This window comes from Centruroides sculpturatus, unplaced genomic scaffold (assembly GCF_000671375.1).
Source record: "Centruroides sculpturatus isolate CEXI.00-Female unplaced genomic scaffold, Cexi_2.0 scaffold888, whole genome shotgun sequence".
NCBI classification, from domain to species: Eukaryota; Metazoa; Arthropoda; class Arachnida; order Scorpiones; family Buthidae; genus Centruroides; species Centruroides sculpturatus.
In genome coordinates this window covers 170,483-188,164 of record NW_019385009.1, presented here as the reverse complement: position 1 = coordinate 188,164, position 17,682 = coordinate 170,483, and the positions used below count along the sequence as shown (strand labels likewise).

Sequence of the window (17,682 nt, the reverse complement as noted above, 5' to 3'; positions counted from 1 at the left end):
GATTTAACAATTCATAGGAAATAGTTTGTTAGAAGCATTAAAAAAAAAAAGAAAAAAATTTAAAATTTAATTATTATACTGAATTTTTTATTAATCAAATTGCTCCAAGTTTTAATATAAAGATGTTAGTAAATTATTTTTATTAATATTAAATGAAACAATTAACTCCTTTAATGAATTTTCCCTTTAATTTTCACATTAATTCTATTTAAAAGTTCAAATTCTTCTTTCATCAAAAATTTTTTTTTTCTGTAGTTAAAAAAAATAAAGTTTCCTTAACACATTAACTGCGCTCTCTTTAATAAATTATGTAGAATTTAACAAGTTATTAGTTTATTATTCAAATCCTTTGATAAAAACAGAAGAGAACTGTTTATAGGCCAAGCTAGAAAAGGGTATTTTTTAAAGGGAATTAAATGTATGCTGTATAGAGATATAAAAGCATTAGAAAATGATATTTAAATTGAGGAGGCCATGTGATGATTGTTAATGACATAGGCCAAAGTTAGTTTTAGTGGAATTATTGTAATTAATAGGCTTTATATACGTGTGTAGGTATAGAGATAGACGTATATGTATATATTAAGGTAAAAGGGGAAATAGAGGAAGGAGGAGAGTGCGGAAATTACGGAGCAAACAAAGCAATAAGCCGCAGCCATCCGCCATGACTGTTTACCCACAAGCCTATTCGCTTAGGTGAGGAGCGGACGCATGCGCGATGGATCGCAATTAATTTTTGAATAATTAATTAGCAGAGTAAAATACCATCTTTACTTACAGGGCAATTTTCACAGTTGCTGTCGGCAGCGATGTCCTGCGGGCGGTGGATGGCGAAGAAAACACTGGCAGAGACAGCAGAGAGTACGATCATGCGGACTCGGATGACAACATGAATGTGGCGGAAAACTCGAATAGAAACGATAGATGCCAAGTCGGATAGGACGGAAGAGGGTAGGTGGCATGAGTCACAGCTTACAGCCATTTTTAGGTAGATTTAAGCATTAATTTGCGAGTAGCGATAGTGTTATTGTAAACGAATGTGTTTGACCATGTCTCAGTGCGGCCGTCCACATCAGACTCGCAACTGCTGGTAAATATCGATTTGTCGGAGACGTGGAGGATTAGACAGCCTCGTTTTTGCCACACCATGTGTCACATTTTCATCGCTCCGTACTTCGCCACCCCGACAGGGAGGCATTAATTCGCCCATTGTTAATGACTTGCGCCGGGATTTTCTGTCCTATCGTTGGTCACAGAGTGTCGGCGTCATTCTCGGTGGACACACAGACCAAGCGGGGACCCATACACTCGTTAGATGATCTAACCAAGCTTAGACATGCAGCTAGTCGTAACCTTGACTGGGAGGCGATAAAATCGGATCGGTATTCAACTGTCTTAGGTATTCATATTCGTCGGTGCTGCGGTTGAGCGCGGACATATGGACGATGCTGGCATCCGGCTGCGACTGGTCGGAGATCGGTAAGTTACAGTGTGAACGCTTTTGTTTTTTGTCTTATTCTTACGGTAAAAGATTACTTTCTAAGATAATCGATTATGGTCACGTCCCGGTGTCTCTCGGCTGCCGTCTGCTTTTGGGTATTTTCAGATAACAGTAATTGACGTACCTTGTTACGGTATTTTTGCCGTCTACTCGTTTCTGTGACGGCTTGTGTATTCCGACATGACGTTGCAGTATGAGTACCACGTACGTATTAGGGGAGGCGGGCACACGTCGACGACTCTTCCAGTGACAGGCGATTCGGCAGTTATTCGGATTCCGTCGTGAGGATAACCGCGGGCCTTCCTCTCCCCACCTGCTCAGGCACGGTAATACTTGTTAAATGCCAAAGTCACGGCACGGCCGTCCGTCGGTACGTCGGCACTGTTCGGAGTTGGCGGCTTTTTTCTTTATTTATTTATTTAAATGTGCGCTTTTTACTCGGCGGACGACGAGACTTAACGGGACCGAACCCATGCCGGCTTCCAGTCGATGGACCGCAGTGTGTACGGCTTCTCGGTGTCGGCCGCCAAATGGACTGCGGCCGGCGGTGGTGGCTTAATAGACACGCGGTGGTAGCAGCCACCGAAATCTGGCGACGATTGGCTGGTAATAGCGAGTGGAGGCTGCCGTGGGTGCTCCCTACAGCATTGTAGGCTTCGGTTACTGCTGCCGGCCTTGTCGTCACCCTACAAATGTGTTCTACTTTTCCTGGTCGGCAGCGAATCCGTCCACCAGACCCTACACCTCGGTGTCAGTCGCTTCTCGCCCTCCGACTGCTTAACATTCCGTTACTCTTGTCGGCAGACAACTGTCGTTTTTACATGGAGTAAACGTCTTCCGTCACCCTTTTCTCACACTCCAAACGCGCCGGATTCCGTCTCCGGCCGACCGTCCCAGCCGACTTTAAAACGCTTTAAAATGCTTTAAAACGGCGCCGAATCATTTTAAAAACATTTAAAAATCGTTTTAAACCAGTACGCGCCGTTTAAAAAAACCCATTCTAGACTAGCGCCTAACACTTTAATTACCTCCAAGAACAATTAAGAGGATTAACATAATGAATGTTAATATTTTATGTAACGATTAGCGAATTGCCTTTTCGTTCGTCGTTCGTTAGTGATTGATAAACAAGCGGATTAAACAAAAAAAAAAATCTTATAAACTCTATCCTACAGATGATGTAAATTTTTCTACCCACGATTTTTCTTACCCTTTCCGAATTAAAAACCTTGGTTTCCCTTAATTAACAGTGTAGAGATGAACTCCGAAATGGTTCAGGCAGCGAAGAAGACACCCTGGGAAGCGGGAACATATAATAGATGAAATGCAAATTCCGGTGAGTAATTTTTTTTTTTTTAAATATATTTTAAAATATTTAAAATTAAATAAAATTTAAAATTTAAATGCTTCGGTAACTAGTAATAATGTAGTTAATTTAAGGCGTGGTCGGGTATTTTAAAGCGGGAGGCGATTTAAAATTTTTCATTTTAGAATGAAAGAAAATGGCTGCTCCTTCCTCGCATTCCAGTCTGGTTGTTTTGAGAGAGAGAGAGAGAGCGAGAGAGAGATAGTAGCTTCTCTATAGACGGTGCAGGGGTCCTGCTCCTTATGGCGTTACTGTCAAGACAACAGCAGGCCGGGCAAGCAGTCGTATTATCCCGGTGCGAGATTGACAGCTGCGAGTCATAAACAAGGGGCGACTTCGCCAATAAAAAGCCGAGAATCATTTTAGGTGCAAAACAGGAATGTGCTAGACGGGCAAATGCAATGCTAATGGGAGCTGCCGCCGTGTATCAGCCTCGTCTCGGCCAGCCAATCTGTGTACGAGCGCAAACATTCATTTATAGATAGCGTTACCCCTCGCTATTTGAATATCATAATGAGGTCAGATTCTTCGGCAACATTCAGATGACGTCCAATCATCTCATTCTGACCGAAGGTCGAGCAGATGAGCAATGCTTACAGCCAAAGGTACGTGCAGATTGTTGCTTTGACCATTTTCGCTCCATTGTAAAACGCGCGGCCGGAAACTTATGCGCAGATGGCTGCCGGTCCACCTTAAACTCGCCGGTGTCTAGTCGTCTCCGGTTGTGGCGGGGGAGGCCCGGTTGCCGCGGCGGAAGTCAGCCGCCGGTGGGACGTTGCACCGTTTCCGTTCCAAAGGATTGTTGCCCTTTCTGCGGGATGTGCCTCGCGTTAACTTCCAAGCACCCTCTTTTGCCGTGTTTTACCGTCGTCGTCGGGCCCCTCTCACCTGTCGATCTCGACACTCGGGCCTTTTTTTCCCTCCCCCCCTCCCCCATCCAGCAAAAGCTTTTCGCATCCCTCCGCTTTACGTTTCTTACCACATTAAGCGTTATGAATAATTCATCCGTCGGCCCGACTTGCACGGCATGCAAAAACGCAAACGAATTTTTCGATTATAATTTCAAAATATTATAATGGCCGGCATTTTAATCGTAACTTCTCCCTTTTATACAATTATTTTGGAATAATTGTGTGATTAATCTTTAAAATATTCTAAATAAAATTATGCTAATGGAGGCCGCGCGGTTATGTCGCATAAATATATATATATGTATGTGTGTAGAAGTACCGTACGTAGTATAGTGACCGGTTTATATTCGTCCGAGTTTCTTTAATTGATCCCACTCCCAAGAACTAATTGTTTATCGTTGCTTGGACAGGGTTTGCTTTAGATTTGGCCCCGTCACCCCCGCTAGAAAGTGCTTTGGTTATGCTAAAGATTTTTGACCCTCTCGCACACTGGATGGCGCGGAGGCTCCGGAGTCTGATGTAAATTGATGCAAAATCATTTGAGCTCTCTCTCTCTCTCTCTCTCTTTCTCTTTCTCCCTCCCCACCCATCTCATTCAAACTAATTGCTACCGAAGCAATAGTGCCTCCATCTGTTGAGTAAAGCAAGTATCTATTTAGGATTATATTAGGTTGGTTTATTAAGTGAAACACATATTCTTACGTTCGTCTTAACCAATTTAATCTAGATCTATTGATTAAGTTGGTTCCGCCATCCTCTTAGATATTGTTATCATTTTGCTGCTCCGCATCTCTCGGAATAATGCAGTCCGGATGCTGACTGACGCGATGTTATATTAATTGGAAGGATTAGATCTTTAACAAGGTTTTGTTTATAAGAGATAAAGTATACGTTTAGTTTTAATAGGCAAATAATGGGAATAAATGATGGAAAAGTTTCGTTTTGCTTACTTGTAGGCTCTTGATAATATATTCCATGCAAATGTCGATTGATTCTGTTTTTAAGTACCCCCGAAGTCGCTCTCTTTATTCTCTTTTCCAATCATTAGACTTACAGAATTGGCTCGTGTTCGGTTTCTAGGATTAAATAACTACTTAATTGGAATGGTTTCAAAATTTTTATTAATAGATATTCGTACTGTAACTAATAGTATATTTTTAAAGAATTTATTACTGTTTTTCCTTGGTTATATTCTATATTTTTTGAAGAAATTCCAGTTTTAAAATCAGCCATTCAAATCAATAAGGTTAAAAAGGCAAACGAGTCTTTTTGGACTTAGACCTATTTAAGACGAGACCTACCCGTTCCCCTTTTAAGTATTTTTCGTTTAACTTTAGATTTATCTGATAATATTTAAGTTAATAAGTAGCCTTTCTCTTATTAAATTTGACCAAAAAGTAGTTTTTAATAACGTTAAACTAGGCTATATAAATGATGCAATCATTTTATTATCTAGTTCTTAAATTATGTTTGATATTTTTTGTAAAGAAAATCTTTTANGATAAATTGTATTAATTAAGTAATTATCTAAGAGAGAAGTTGCTATGTTTTGGATAAAGTGTTGTAAAAACTACAGAAAACACCAATTTTAGAGTTTTTATTTATAAAAAAAAAAACGCATTTAGAAGAAAGTTTTAATCTCTTTTGTAATGATGATGGTGTTAATGCTCTCTATCATCCTTATTTAATAAATTATTCAACAATTTTTTTCACTTTTATCCCCATAGGTGTGTGTGTGTGTGTTTTCAACCAAGATGAGACTTTTTCATTAGAATTGGAATCATTTTCTCTTTAAAAAACTTTAAATTTTATTATATTCTAGTTTTATATTATTAAATAAAATTTAACTGAGCATAAAATCAAGTGATATACATACAAATATAAGGTGATGAATTTGTTAATCTGTTAACAAAAGTGGATCTTAACTAAACTTTATTATACTAAGAGAAGATTAACAATCTTCTTTAAATATGTTTTATATAAATATTTATTTTATAGTAGGCACTAAGTATTCATTTCTTTCTTTTATTTTCTAATAATTCATTTATCACAAGAATATTTTTGTTACCAATTATAAACAAAAAAAGAAAACAGAGGAAAGATAGTTGATTTAAAAAGAAAAGAGAGAGAGAGAGGAGTGGAAAAAAAATTGCATAATCCATATTCTCCAAAGAGGAAATATACTCAAATTATAAAAATTCGCCTCACTGGTACATAAATATTCTTTCTTTGGCCAAAAATACCTTTATTGAATTACAAAATCCATATTTTTTCGCCTTTATTTTTCTGTAAAGTCGAGAATAAAATTAAATATTCCAAATTTGAATTTTACAAGTATACTTGTTATAAAGATTTAAACATTTCTTTATATAATATCACTCACATTAAATGTTTAAACATTAAAAAAAAAGTAAATAATAATAATAATGGTTTTATCCTAATTAATAATTGTAGTTTGGAATATTTTGTGGAGAGAGAGAGAGAGAGGGGAAAAAAAACAATAAAACCATTGACATAGAAATGGGATTTTATTTATTTATTTATTTTTTTTTTGTTTTTGGAAAATGAGGAAGTAAATTTATATTTGCTTTTATTGAAAAGGAAAATTTAACCATAAAAGAATTGTCATAGCAGTTAAAAGGCACGCTGTAATATTCTTGTTTAGGAAGATTATTAATTTTTAGTGGTATATAGTTCCTATACAGCTTTCTGCACTACACTGTCGACATGTTTGTTATTGTAGCGAGCATTAATTGAGATGTGTGTGTTTGTTTAGTGTTTTATGGTTATAGCCAACTGTAGCTTACTATTAAAGATCGTATATGTGGCAATGTGGCCACGCGTTGCCAAATTGGGGGGGAGGGAGGGAATGTATTCTCTCCTGTGTTTATAACGAATCAACCTTTACAATTTTTTTTTAAATAAAACAAACAAATTCGAGTAAATATTTTGTTTTTTTTTTTAAAGTAATAAAATATAGATTAACCATTAATACATTTCCAGAAAAATATCCTTGAAATTTAATGAATTTTATCAGAATCGTGGCACGAAATATCTTAAATTAGGTCATAATTATCTTTAATAGCTAGGCATTGTTTGAAATGTCATTAGATGGCAGTTTCAACAAATGTCAAATGTTCTGAATTAGAAGAGAAATTCTAGCGTGAAGCCATTTTTGTAACCTTACGTAAAAGAGCTTGATTAAAGAAATTTTTCTAATAACCTACACTCCCCCCCCTTCATTGGCTTAATTATCTAATATATATCTCTCTTTCTTTTACCATTTTAAAAATCTGCATTAACAATCACCCTTTCTCCCGTATTTTATCTATCGATCGATATAAATAAAATTGCATTATTTTATATATTTTCATGTCGGGGAAAGAGTTTGAATTTTCGTTCTCCTATTCAACGTTTCTTCTTCTTCTTCTTTAAATGTTGTTACTTTAATTAATTAAAAAAAAAAAAAATGCATCAAAAATATAAGCTATATATTTAGATGATGACGCTTACTCTTCCCTTCATTAGGTTAATTAAAAGCTTTAAATAGCCTTCATTCCAACTAAATATCCATAAGATGACTAATTTATAGAATTTAATGGAGAATTTAATTTAATCATTATGTCACACTAATTACTAGAGGAAAATTTGCAAGTTTTTAAGAACTTTCTTGTATGCTTTTTTTAAATTTTAACAAGTAACAGAACATTAGTAAAGTAGTCAGAATGTGGGGCAAGGATACAGCAGATGGTTATATTATCTTTTCCATAAAGAATCGATTTTAACAAACAATATAAGTAATCGCTTGTATGTATGTGTGTGTGTATATATATATATATAAATGCATAAGTCAGTTAACTAAAGCATTTTTTTTTTGTCATTAACTTAGGTGGTAAAAAGTCATAGACTGTTTAATGCAATCTACTCTGTATAGGAAATGTATATAGACAGTTGAATAAACAGCATCCAGTTTATATAAATAGATGGGAAATTTCAGGTAGATGCGTCCAGTCGATGGCCAGGGCGGGGAGCTACTTGTTACAACCTATAAACGATGTTATTATCCTAACTTCCTCAATTTTCTGTGTTGTATGGATATTTAAGTGGTGTATATTACGTATAAGACAATAGAGTGATATCAGAACACACCCATTCTAAATACACGACCCCAAATCTCTATTGTGGCCCCATGTCCAAAAAAAAAAAAAAAGGTTTTTAAGAGTCATGTGTCGGATATTTTTGTCATCCATAACTTCATTTGTTTGTTGTTTCTTTTTTTGTGTATGTATGTGTGTGTGTGTGTGGTTGTTCCGTTCGCTTAGACAGGAACTTTTCTACTATCGAAAGTAACCAATCAAATTACTAAACAGGCAATTTTTGAAAATAAAAAAAATGACGTAGATTCGGTAATCGTCCAATAAGAAAGACTTACGTCAGAGTTGAGCATTTCGATTTTTAAGTATGCTAATCTAATTTGAACCGGGAAAAATACGATATTAATTTCCGATATTTTTTCGAATAATAAGGTTAATTTAATGTTTGCAAATTCGATTTATTCTTCAAAAATGACAGAAAAATAGTTTAATGATTCATCTGGAAGGAAAACTTGACAGAGAGAGAGAGAGAGAGAAAGAAAGAAAGAAAGAAAATCATAATTAAATATTAGAATTTTAGACACCTTTCCTCGTACAATTAATTCACTATTTAGGTAATGTTGCCGCTGTTGATGATGATGATAATTTCATTGTTCCATTTATAATCTAATGAATTAAACACGGAATGATTTTTATCCAGAGTCCACTCTTGTATTGGTAATAATTAACCTAGATTTTTAACAAAAACCTGATTTGGTGATATTTCCACCCTTTGATAATAGAATGACCTGCATACTGAAATAATGTATTTTCGAAATTTAACACCATAAAAATATTTATATATACGGAAGGCCAACATCGATGACGCCATCGTCGTCATATACGAGGCGGAGTTTCGACGACGTCATCGATCTTAGTGTACCAATTTGGTTTCGTCAGTGAGGAAAGAAAAAAAAAAAAAATAAGGCATCTTTACGAAACTTCATCGATTTGTGAACTGGTCGTTATTGAAGGTAGCGACAGGAAGATTACTTTTCCAGGGTATAAAGATTTATTCCATAATCTAAAATCCTTTCGATGTTGCTCGAGTTCAAACGTAAAATGTTAAAACGGTTGACCTCTGCTCGAGTATAATCCGCATCCATTTTCGTAAAATTCGGCGTGAAAGTTTCCTTTATTTTTTGAAGATGTTCGTACGCCTACTGGAAGGATAGAAAGAAAGAAAGAGAAAAAAGAAGAAGGGGGGAATTAAATGGTTAGTGTAACTTTCGGAATACATTTTAACGAATTAAGTCTTTCGACTCTAACCAATCACGTGCAAAATGAGGGTTACGTAAATCCAACAGGATATTGTTCACTCCTTGTAACAAGTTAAGAGGGTTTACTATCGAAACTAATAGCTGTCCAGAGCACAGATTGAATTGACCTTGTGAAAGTACAGAATAAACTGGAAGTAAGCATTTAGATGAAGGTTTAATACACTCTTCTTTACCTGATGACCTTAGGGGTAATGTTTCGAAATGTTGGACCGCCATTGAAGAGTCCGAGAAACTAATTTTTTTTTCTCCCCCTCTCTCTCTTTCTCTCTCTCTTTTTTTTTTTTTTTTTTCCTTTTTAAGTCGACCATTCCGAGTTACTTTTCTAAGAGAAGTTTGGGTAATTGCTTCGAGTTAGCTCCAATCAAGTTTCATTGATTAGGTTTATAAGTTATGTGTTTCCTTTATTGAGAAACAAAAGAATAACGTGTAATGATTTTTACTAATTCTAAATTGTTCTATTTTCACTTCGCACATTATTAAAATTCTCATAATTGAAGTTATGGGAAAAATTTCTAAGTCGATTCATTATGGGGGAGGTTCGTCTCTAGAATCTGTAGATTTTTATATTAGAAATAAAACGAATATTATAATGTTTTGCTTCGAATTAATTGCTTATAATGCTTAAATTCTCATAGTTAATAGTAAACTTTACAAATAATCAAAGGGGTGTTTAAAACTCTTTCACATACACGTCTATAGAGTAATAACATATTAAATTTTTCATCTTTTGTATAGATTCTTGACAGGAAAAGTGTAATCAATAGTTTGTTTAAAATCTTCAGAAGGTAATTTGGTACTCCGAAAGATTTTATTTTCTTTTAATTGTTTAGATACCCGACATTTTCTATAATGGAAAATAGGTGGAATGAACTCCGTTTAGAGAATCAATAGACTCCTCCTTATAATGAAAAGTACCTCTGTAGATTTTAACATTTGATCAGTAATTCCCTAAAAAAAATTACCATAATAAAAGGAAAATCTCTTGCATATATTTAGAAATTAATATTTTAAACGGATCATATTTTTATTCGAATTCCGATAGTTGGAAGGGTCCCGATATTATACAGAATGATTCCCTTTTGTTTGGATAATGATGTCTAGAATGCCGAACAATTACATCATCTCTAGCATCTCCATATCAAAACTGCTCAGCTGGAGTCTGTACATCGCTGCCACTCTCAGGGAAACTTCTGACGAAAGTTGAAACTATTAATGTCCACGTTATGATCGCGGACAAAGAGAAGAGTGATGATGGCAAAGAACTTAACCATGACAGATGGACGATGAAAGTATGCTAAGGTTCGTTTAGTTCCAAGAACAGAAATCAATGTATGGACAATCATGTGTTATCAACCGCCAGCAGAACTCTGCAATTGGATGATTTTTTTTTTTTACTTTTCGGTGGGGAAGAAAGAAAAATTTGACTCCTCTTTTTTTTCTACAGGAAGATTCTTAGATAAATTCCTACATATAATGAATAACCTAGTTGAATTCACTTTAAACATATTTAAATTGCTATAAAGTCTTTTATAGTTATATACAAATTAAACATGTAAATTCTTGTAAACAATAATAAAAGTAAAAATAGTTTTAATTAGGGCATTAAAACATTCATTATATAAATGAAAATGACATTTTGTAATGATTATAAAACTATGTTAATTTCTATTTTCTAGTAATTAATTTTAATATTCCTGTCTAATTTTAAAACTTTTCGAACTTAAACGAAATGGCTAATTTCATTTAATGAAAATATTTCTTCGTCTTGATGATGGCTGCTTTATTAATTATCTAATGTAAAAACTTTTTCAGTGTTCTGTACGGTACGTCAAATGTTTGGTTTGTAGAATAAATACATTCTCTAGTTTGTATTTGACTCTGTACAGTTTTAAAAAATACTTTTATATTGAGTAAAAATACTATTTTATCGAGTAAAATTACCGTTTGTTTTTTACTTAGACGTTCACTTGTATAAACAGATCTTGTAATGTTTATATACAGGGCCGTCTAGTGTTTTTGTACGGAGGCCCTGGGATAGAGCGGGCCCTTTTCCCAATTTTTTAAGGAATTAAACACGTAGAATGTTTCTTTATTAATAAAAAGCTATCTTAAACAGTTCTATCTATTGTTAGTGGCAATAATATTAATTTATAGGGGTAGGAACCACTATGGACTTTGTAAAAGTCCCAGTTTTCCCTATATGTATATTTATACATATATACATAACGTCGAAAGTAATTGGATATTTTGTTTTTCTCCTGGAAAAATCCACTTTAATGGTTTATAAAAATGTTTAAATTTAATCTAGTTTTTTTTCTCTTTTTAAATCAAAGATAAAAGGTTAAAAAATGTGTTTATTTGACTGCGTACGAGTCGAAAATCAATGGATTTGTTTATAAAACAATTTTAAGAAGTCTAGCTGAAGCTTATAGTGCTATGTCACTATCTGATCCTTCCAAATCCAATATGTACACGTGATCAGATTGAGTCTAAATAATCCGTAGAGCTACTGTAACGATTATTCTTGCTAGAGTCGTCATACATCATCAGAAAGTTGCTGTATTTAATGTTCGGAACAATATTTCGAATACACGAAATTTTGTAATATTATTTTTTTTTTATTGCTATTCGAAAATTTTTATTATTTAATATAATAATAATAATAATAAAGAGAAGAGTTTTCTATAGAAATAATTCAGTGTGGGAGAGAAAGAGAGAGAGAGAGTACATCGCGATGTCGCTAGACCGTTTCAGATGAAATCTATTGATAACAATTTCCACCGAACACAATCAAAAGGTGTAGACTCAACAATAAGTTCGTGAAATGCACCGCGTGCACGCAACAAGTGACAGGCATCAACTGTGTCCTACGTTTTCTGCCTAAGGCATAGGACTATGTTATATATCGTGTTTTGACCATGCAGTAGTCTTCTTTCTCTCCCTCCACCCCATCTCCAAATCATCGTTATGGATGACCAGCGACTTTACTCGACATGGAAATTAATGATCTTTGCTATCTGGTCTGAGCACGGTCAACTTGTTGATGAAATATGGACAGAGTCCAACAAGAGTCATCTGTGCCGAAACCTATATATCAATATTTCTATACTTTTCATAAAAGGTATCACAATAATCGTTTTTTTTTTTTTTAAATAAATTTTTTATCGTAAAATAAGAATCATTCCCGAGTTTCGTTTTATTGATTTTATAAATTGTTCAGATTTTCTATTCATTGAAAACTCAAAAGTTTGGATTAAATGAAGACGAATGGAATAGTTTTTCATGGTTCCTTTCTTTGATGTGTTTCTTAATACAGTATCTACTTTAACAGGTCGTGCCATATTTTTCCATTTCTTCCTACGTCGTCTTCCACAATCGTAGCATAATATAAATTGAGACAGTTCTTCCTTTCAAAATATACATTCGATTTTACAGCCGTATTAATTGTATTTTTAAACTTAATTTACATACATTTCATGCTTAATTTCGATTATTTTTTTTTAAATAAATGTTATTGTCTACAATCAATTATGCTTTTTATTTAGTTTTAAAGTTATAATAATTGTATTTAACCTTTATGTTTAGCTGTTAATTGTACAATTTAATTTTAATGTCGAATACTTTATTTTCTAGCTAATTTTATTAGAATTATAAACAGAGCAGAGGGTCTAAAAAATGGGGAATTTATAAGTTTAAATTCTTTATTCGAGATTTAGATGAGGATAAGTTTGTGTTGATATGTATATAAAATATTCTTCGTGCGACAATGGACAAGAGTAATGAAATAGGGGGGGAGGTCTAATCAGTTAAATATTTCGCAGTTGGATTTATGTACGTTACTAAAACAAGATTTGTATAGCATTAAGAAGTCGGTTAATGGTTTATCGCCCCGTTTAATAGTGCATACGTCATTTTACCGCTGATAATTTTATTATCTGGAAACCTTATAGTGGATAATAGACAGACGTTTATAGAAATAAAGTATAGAAAAATCGACAATGTTTTTCTTTACAGGTTCGTTCGCTTCTTATCCCCCCTTTTGAAAGTAGATGGAGTGGTTTTTATTTGGTTTTAGTCGCGTTTAAAGTTCGATAATTCGCATAACTACGGGGCCGTAGAAGAAAGTAAGAAAAAAATAAATAAATAAATAAGAAAGATGATCGAAAAATAAAAGTGTAGTTGAAAAGTTTGAAATCCCACGGAATTATATGCACGGGTCGTAGTAAGGTTCTGATTATGCTGATGTGATATAGCAGTTAAAGTCGTAGAATGCTTGGCTAGACACTGATGGAGTCACTACGAAACAAGGTAAACTACCTCTTTCGATATTCCTTCCGTCCTTTAATAGTTTCTGGCTGGCATTCAATGGCCCTGTCACTATCTTACCAAGTATTTTTCGCTTTCATCCTTATACAGTTTTCTCTTTTGTCTATATGTACTCTCGAGCACGAAATTTCACGAATATAATATTTATGATGTTTATAATTCACCGACATCACCCTTGGTAAGGATTAAAGATTCTCAAATTGGATAGTAAGTTGGTTTAAAAACTATATCAAACTTTCTCCACGTAGGCCTCCGAGTACCCAACACTTATTTATATCTAATTTATTGATTTCTAGTGAAAAGTTTTATTTTCGAATTTCCATTACGGCAATGATGTAGTTGTATTATTTTTAATGGAATTAAACAAATATACGATGCATGCCTGTCTGTTAAATCAATGACGGTTATAAAAGCGCATTCATAAATGTTAAAAACGATATTGAAGTCCAACTAAATATCGTTATACAAGTTCGTCGTGGTATGTCTTTATATAATTTATTTGTCATTGTAATCTATGTATTTCGAAGCTATAAGATTGCGTGTTGAAGTCTATATGGAATTGCTCGCGTGAGATTTTATTCCAATGTAAGATTTGCTCCAAAGAATTGGATGCATTTTTCAACTTAAAACTTCCAAACAATACTTATTTTTTTTAAAGTTCTTTGTTTTCTATCATGTTTAATAATCGCTAACGTCCTTAAACCTATTCAGAAATCACAGCTTAAATGTAAAAGACACGTAATTAATATGCCTAATAAATAATCTATTGCACCCTTAACGTGTGTGTTGCTTAATATAAACTCCTGCCCCTTATGGAATTTGATAAAAGAACTAAAAACGGAAGAGTTAAAAAATGATTTATAACCGTAAAAGTATAAATTATTGTAAATTTTATTATAAGCTTAAAGAATTTTCTACCTGGAATGAAATTTTAATCGATTAATTAAGATCTATCGTCACATTTCTGTTCAAAACACTAATTATTAAAGCAAAAACTATTGCATAAACTCGGCGTAGTAATAATATAAAGGGAGAGAAATTGATAAGAGGTGGAAATATCACGAAAAACTCGGTAAAATTATTTAATTCCTTCGAGTCTGCTTCATGTAAAAGTCGTTGCTATGCCTAATAAAAAAAAACGAGTTAGAAATTGGATGTTCCTACACCGTCCGTAAGGTGGGTAGCTTTAAAAATCGATACGTGAATTCTCATTGCCATTGTTATTCAGTAAAAAAAAACAGGGAAATATGACTGCGGAACACTTGTTCGTATTCTTCAGTCTTTGCTAAACTAAATTAACTGACGGATATACTGTATTTCAATCGAAATTCGGTGTTGTAAGTTCTCTCTTCGCCATTTTGCACTTGTATGTTTGCGACTCACTTTAAAAGACTTTACGTATAATATATATTTTCCCTTTACTTCATAACATAATTGAACTGGTTATAAAATAGGTAGTTAGACGTGTCGACGATCGACAAGAAGAGCTGTAGAAAATTTGGTAGATCGATGGGGTTGACGATTGGAATAAGAATTAAAAAAAAAGAAAATTTATTGTTTATCTTAATAACGTTTAGAAGTGATATAAGCTGGTGCAAGTGCGATATAGTAAATGACAACGAAGTGACGGTATCATCGCCAAGGGCTCTTATATTTTCTATTCTCCTCCATTCTCATTTAGTATCAACACCACCCTGCCTCTCTTATCTGAGGTAGGAGGGCTGTTCCCCCTATCCAGGGATGGTTTACCACTAAACACCAGGCAGACCCGATTGCGAGTAAACTGCACTAAGTATAAAAGATGGATCGCGTTTGGTTGGTATCTTAGTGAAATCAGAGAAAGAAAATGCCAATTTCTGCAGTAAATAAATCAGAATGACCCATAAAAGAATCCGTTGGGTCACAGGTTACATTACAGGATATTGAAGAGATTGGTTGTTTTTTAAAAGGGTAACGTGTGCATAGATGAGCGGGCTAAGATGGCGGACGTGACCGTCTAACGTAATCGAGAAAAGGACTAGTTTAAACGTATCTAACCACTTGGCAAAAGAGGAAGTGAAGAATAATGTCGGACATTATCGCAATTAAGACCATTTAGTTTATATTAGTGAACTCAGAGAGCAGGGGGGATGTGTGAAAGCTCTGATTTGGTAGCCGACAGTAGACAAAGAACATCTGTAGCCTTGTTAAGTCAGCAGCCTGTACGCGTCGGGTGGGGTTGGGAAGTAAGCCTTGTTATCTTACAACGATGAGGACTATTCCACTTAGCTGGACTAGGATGTGACGTGTTATCGCCAAGATTGCAATTGCCCGTTCAGTTAAAGCAAGGATATGACCAGATAGAGTGAGGACAAACAGAAGCTACGTTATTAGTTACAGAGCGCTTTATATATATGAGATCTTTTTCTCTCGTAGCTACCGGAAACGGTTCGAAAATTCATCTTGTCGCGCGATTCTAAATTAAATTGCGCCAAACTCGTGCAATATCTCCTAAACAATCGAAAGTAAAAAAGTCGCCGCTGTCAAATGTACCCGATGACACCGACTTGCCATACCGGATATCATGTGATCTCACGGTTCACGTGCCGACGGACAGATTTTGTACACATTTCCACGTGGCCGTTGTCAAATTGGTTGCACGGTTCACAGAAAACCAAAGTCACGTGGTCGTTGTAGAGCTAAGCGACGTGTCCACGACTCTAACGAATGGAACACCACCACCCACCCTAGCCCTAGGGATGGGAATCAAACGACCACACATAAAACTTTTCTACCAAGAAGGGCACACGATAAGGGACGTTATCACTGAGCTGTGCCAAGAATTCTTGATTTTATCCTTATTATTTTTTCTTTCTATTTTGGCTATAGAAAGTGATTTTAATATCATTTTTTTGGATGATTGTAAAGAGGTTAGATTAATCAGTTTTTTCGGGGTAAAAGCAATTGTTGCGTTGAGATAAGATTTTAATTGGCGGCCTCCCGGTTGAAAGGTGAGGCTAAGATAAGTAAGCAATGCGGGAAAGTTTTCGCACCTGTTGTCGAAATTCGCCATTACGAGCCGGCGTTGCTGGCACGGGCTTGGTGGGAGACGGCATCCGTTCAACTTTATCGACTTAAAGAGAAAGAAGAAGGAAAATATTCCCACTAGCATCCCCCATCCGAGCGACGCACAGCTCTTCTGCATGGATTGGACATGCGCTGCGCTGGTGGCCGTGCGAGACAATAGATGGCAGCTCAAGCCCGTGGATCCATAAAGGTGTCAGCATGTTATAACTGGTGGCATACGGAGTTGGTAGGTGTAGCTAGCAAGGTCGCAGCCGTTTGTGTCGCGCGTTCATCCGGCCATGGAAATACCATCGCCATGTGCACTAGGAGCTTGTCAATGGTCAGAGGACAAATACCGATGGGGTTGCTGACAATACAGGTGAGGAACAACTTCTAATTGGTAGTAAGCTGCATTAATTTACGGACGGTGCCGCTTCATCGCTCTTCCATCTAATTACGCTCTCGGCCCGAGCGAGATGGCGCTGCTTTCGTGATCATTTAGCCACGTCGTGCTGGGGGGATACAAAAATAATTGCGACCAATAAAAAGAGGCCCGCTTTGTAGAGATGCGTGCGCTGATTGGCCGACGAACCAATCTAGCGAATTAATTACAGGGAACCATGTAGAAGAGCCAGTCGTTGCTATGGGAGGGTTGTGTGTGGTGCAGCGCGCGCAAGCAAGATCCGGCCTCCGATTCGCGGGCTTGGCCAACTTCTGAGCCCCAATCACAGGCCAAGTCATGACAAACGGACTGCATACCAGAACAGGTTTGATCACTTTTCCTTTCTAGCGCTTATAAGTATAGAGAGAGCGGTGGTGGCCGGTGCGGTTAGTTTTAAACCACCCTCTTAACGGCGTCTAAATCCGCGCGGGAGAGAAACTCGCCTCGGAAGGTGTCGGTTTATCGTTTCTAGAAGTAAAAACAACGTCCGGCTTTCTATCCTTTCGGATTTATATAACAGCTGATCAATAGTCCAGACACCTGTTTCTTATCTCGACAGCATGTTTTCAGATTGGATAATTACTTACACCATGTTGTACCACTTAGTGGGGGTTAACTCTGCACTAATTATATACTACCTTTTACTGACAAGCTTGGAGATAATCAAAGTCCGGTTCT

At 35.6% G+C, this 17,682-nt stretch overlaps 1 protein-coding gene and 1 long non-coding RNA gene across 5 annotated transcripts in view; one reads left to right on the top strand and one right to left on the bottom strand.

The window, feature by feature from the left end:
• Nucleotides 1-913, bottom strand: part of LOC111633335 — a 39,252-nt gene extending 38,339 nt beyond the window's left edge. Inside the window, exon 1 of the long non-coding RNA XR_002758040.1 lies at nt 779-913. This is a non-coding gene — a long non-coding RNA (uncharacterized LOC111633335). The remainder of the gene's footprint in view (nt 1-778) is intronic.
• LOC111633334 (zinc finger homeobox protein 4-like) overlaps nt 763-17,682 on the top strand; it is a 58,923-nt gene continuing 42,003 nt past the window's right edge. For 2 of the 4 annotated variants that reach the window (XM_023377885.1, XM_023377889.1), the window contains exon 1: nt 763-951. In XM_023377885.1, the coding sequence (XP_023233653.1) occupies nt 894-951 (58 nt within the window). In that variant the 5' untranslated portion in view covers nt 763-893. Of the gene's footprint in view, nt 1,480-2,751; nt 2,838-17,682 lie in introns of all 4 variants that reach the window. The other 2 variants (XM_023377886.1, XM_023377887.1) reach the window with 2 other exon arrangements.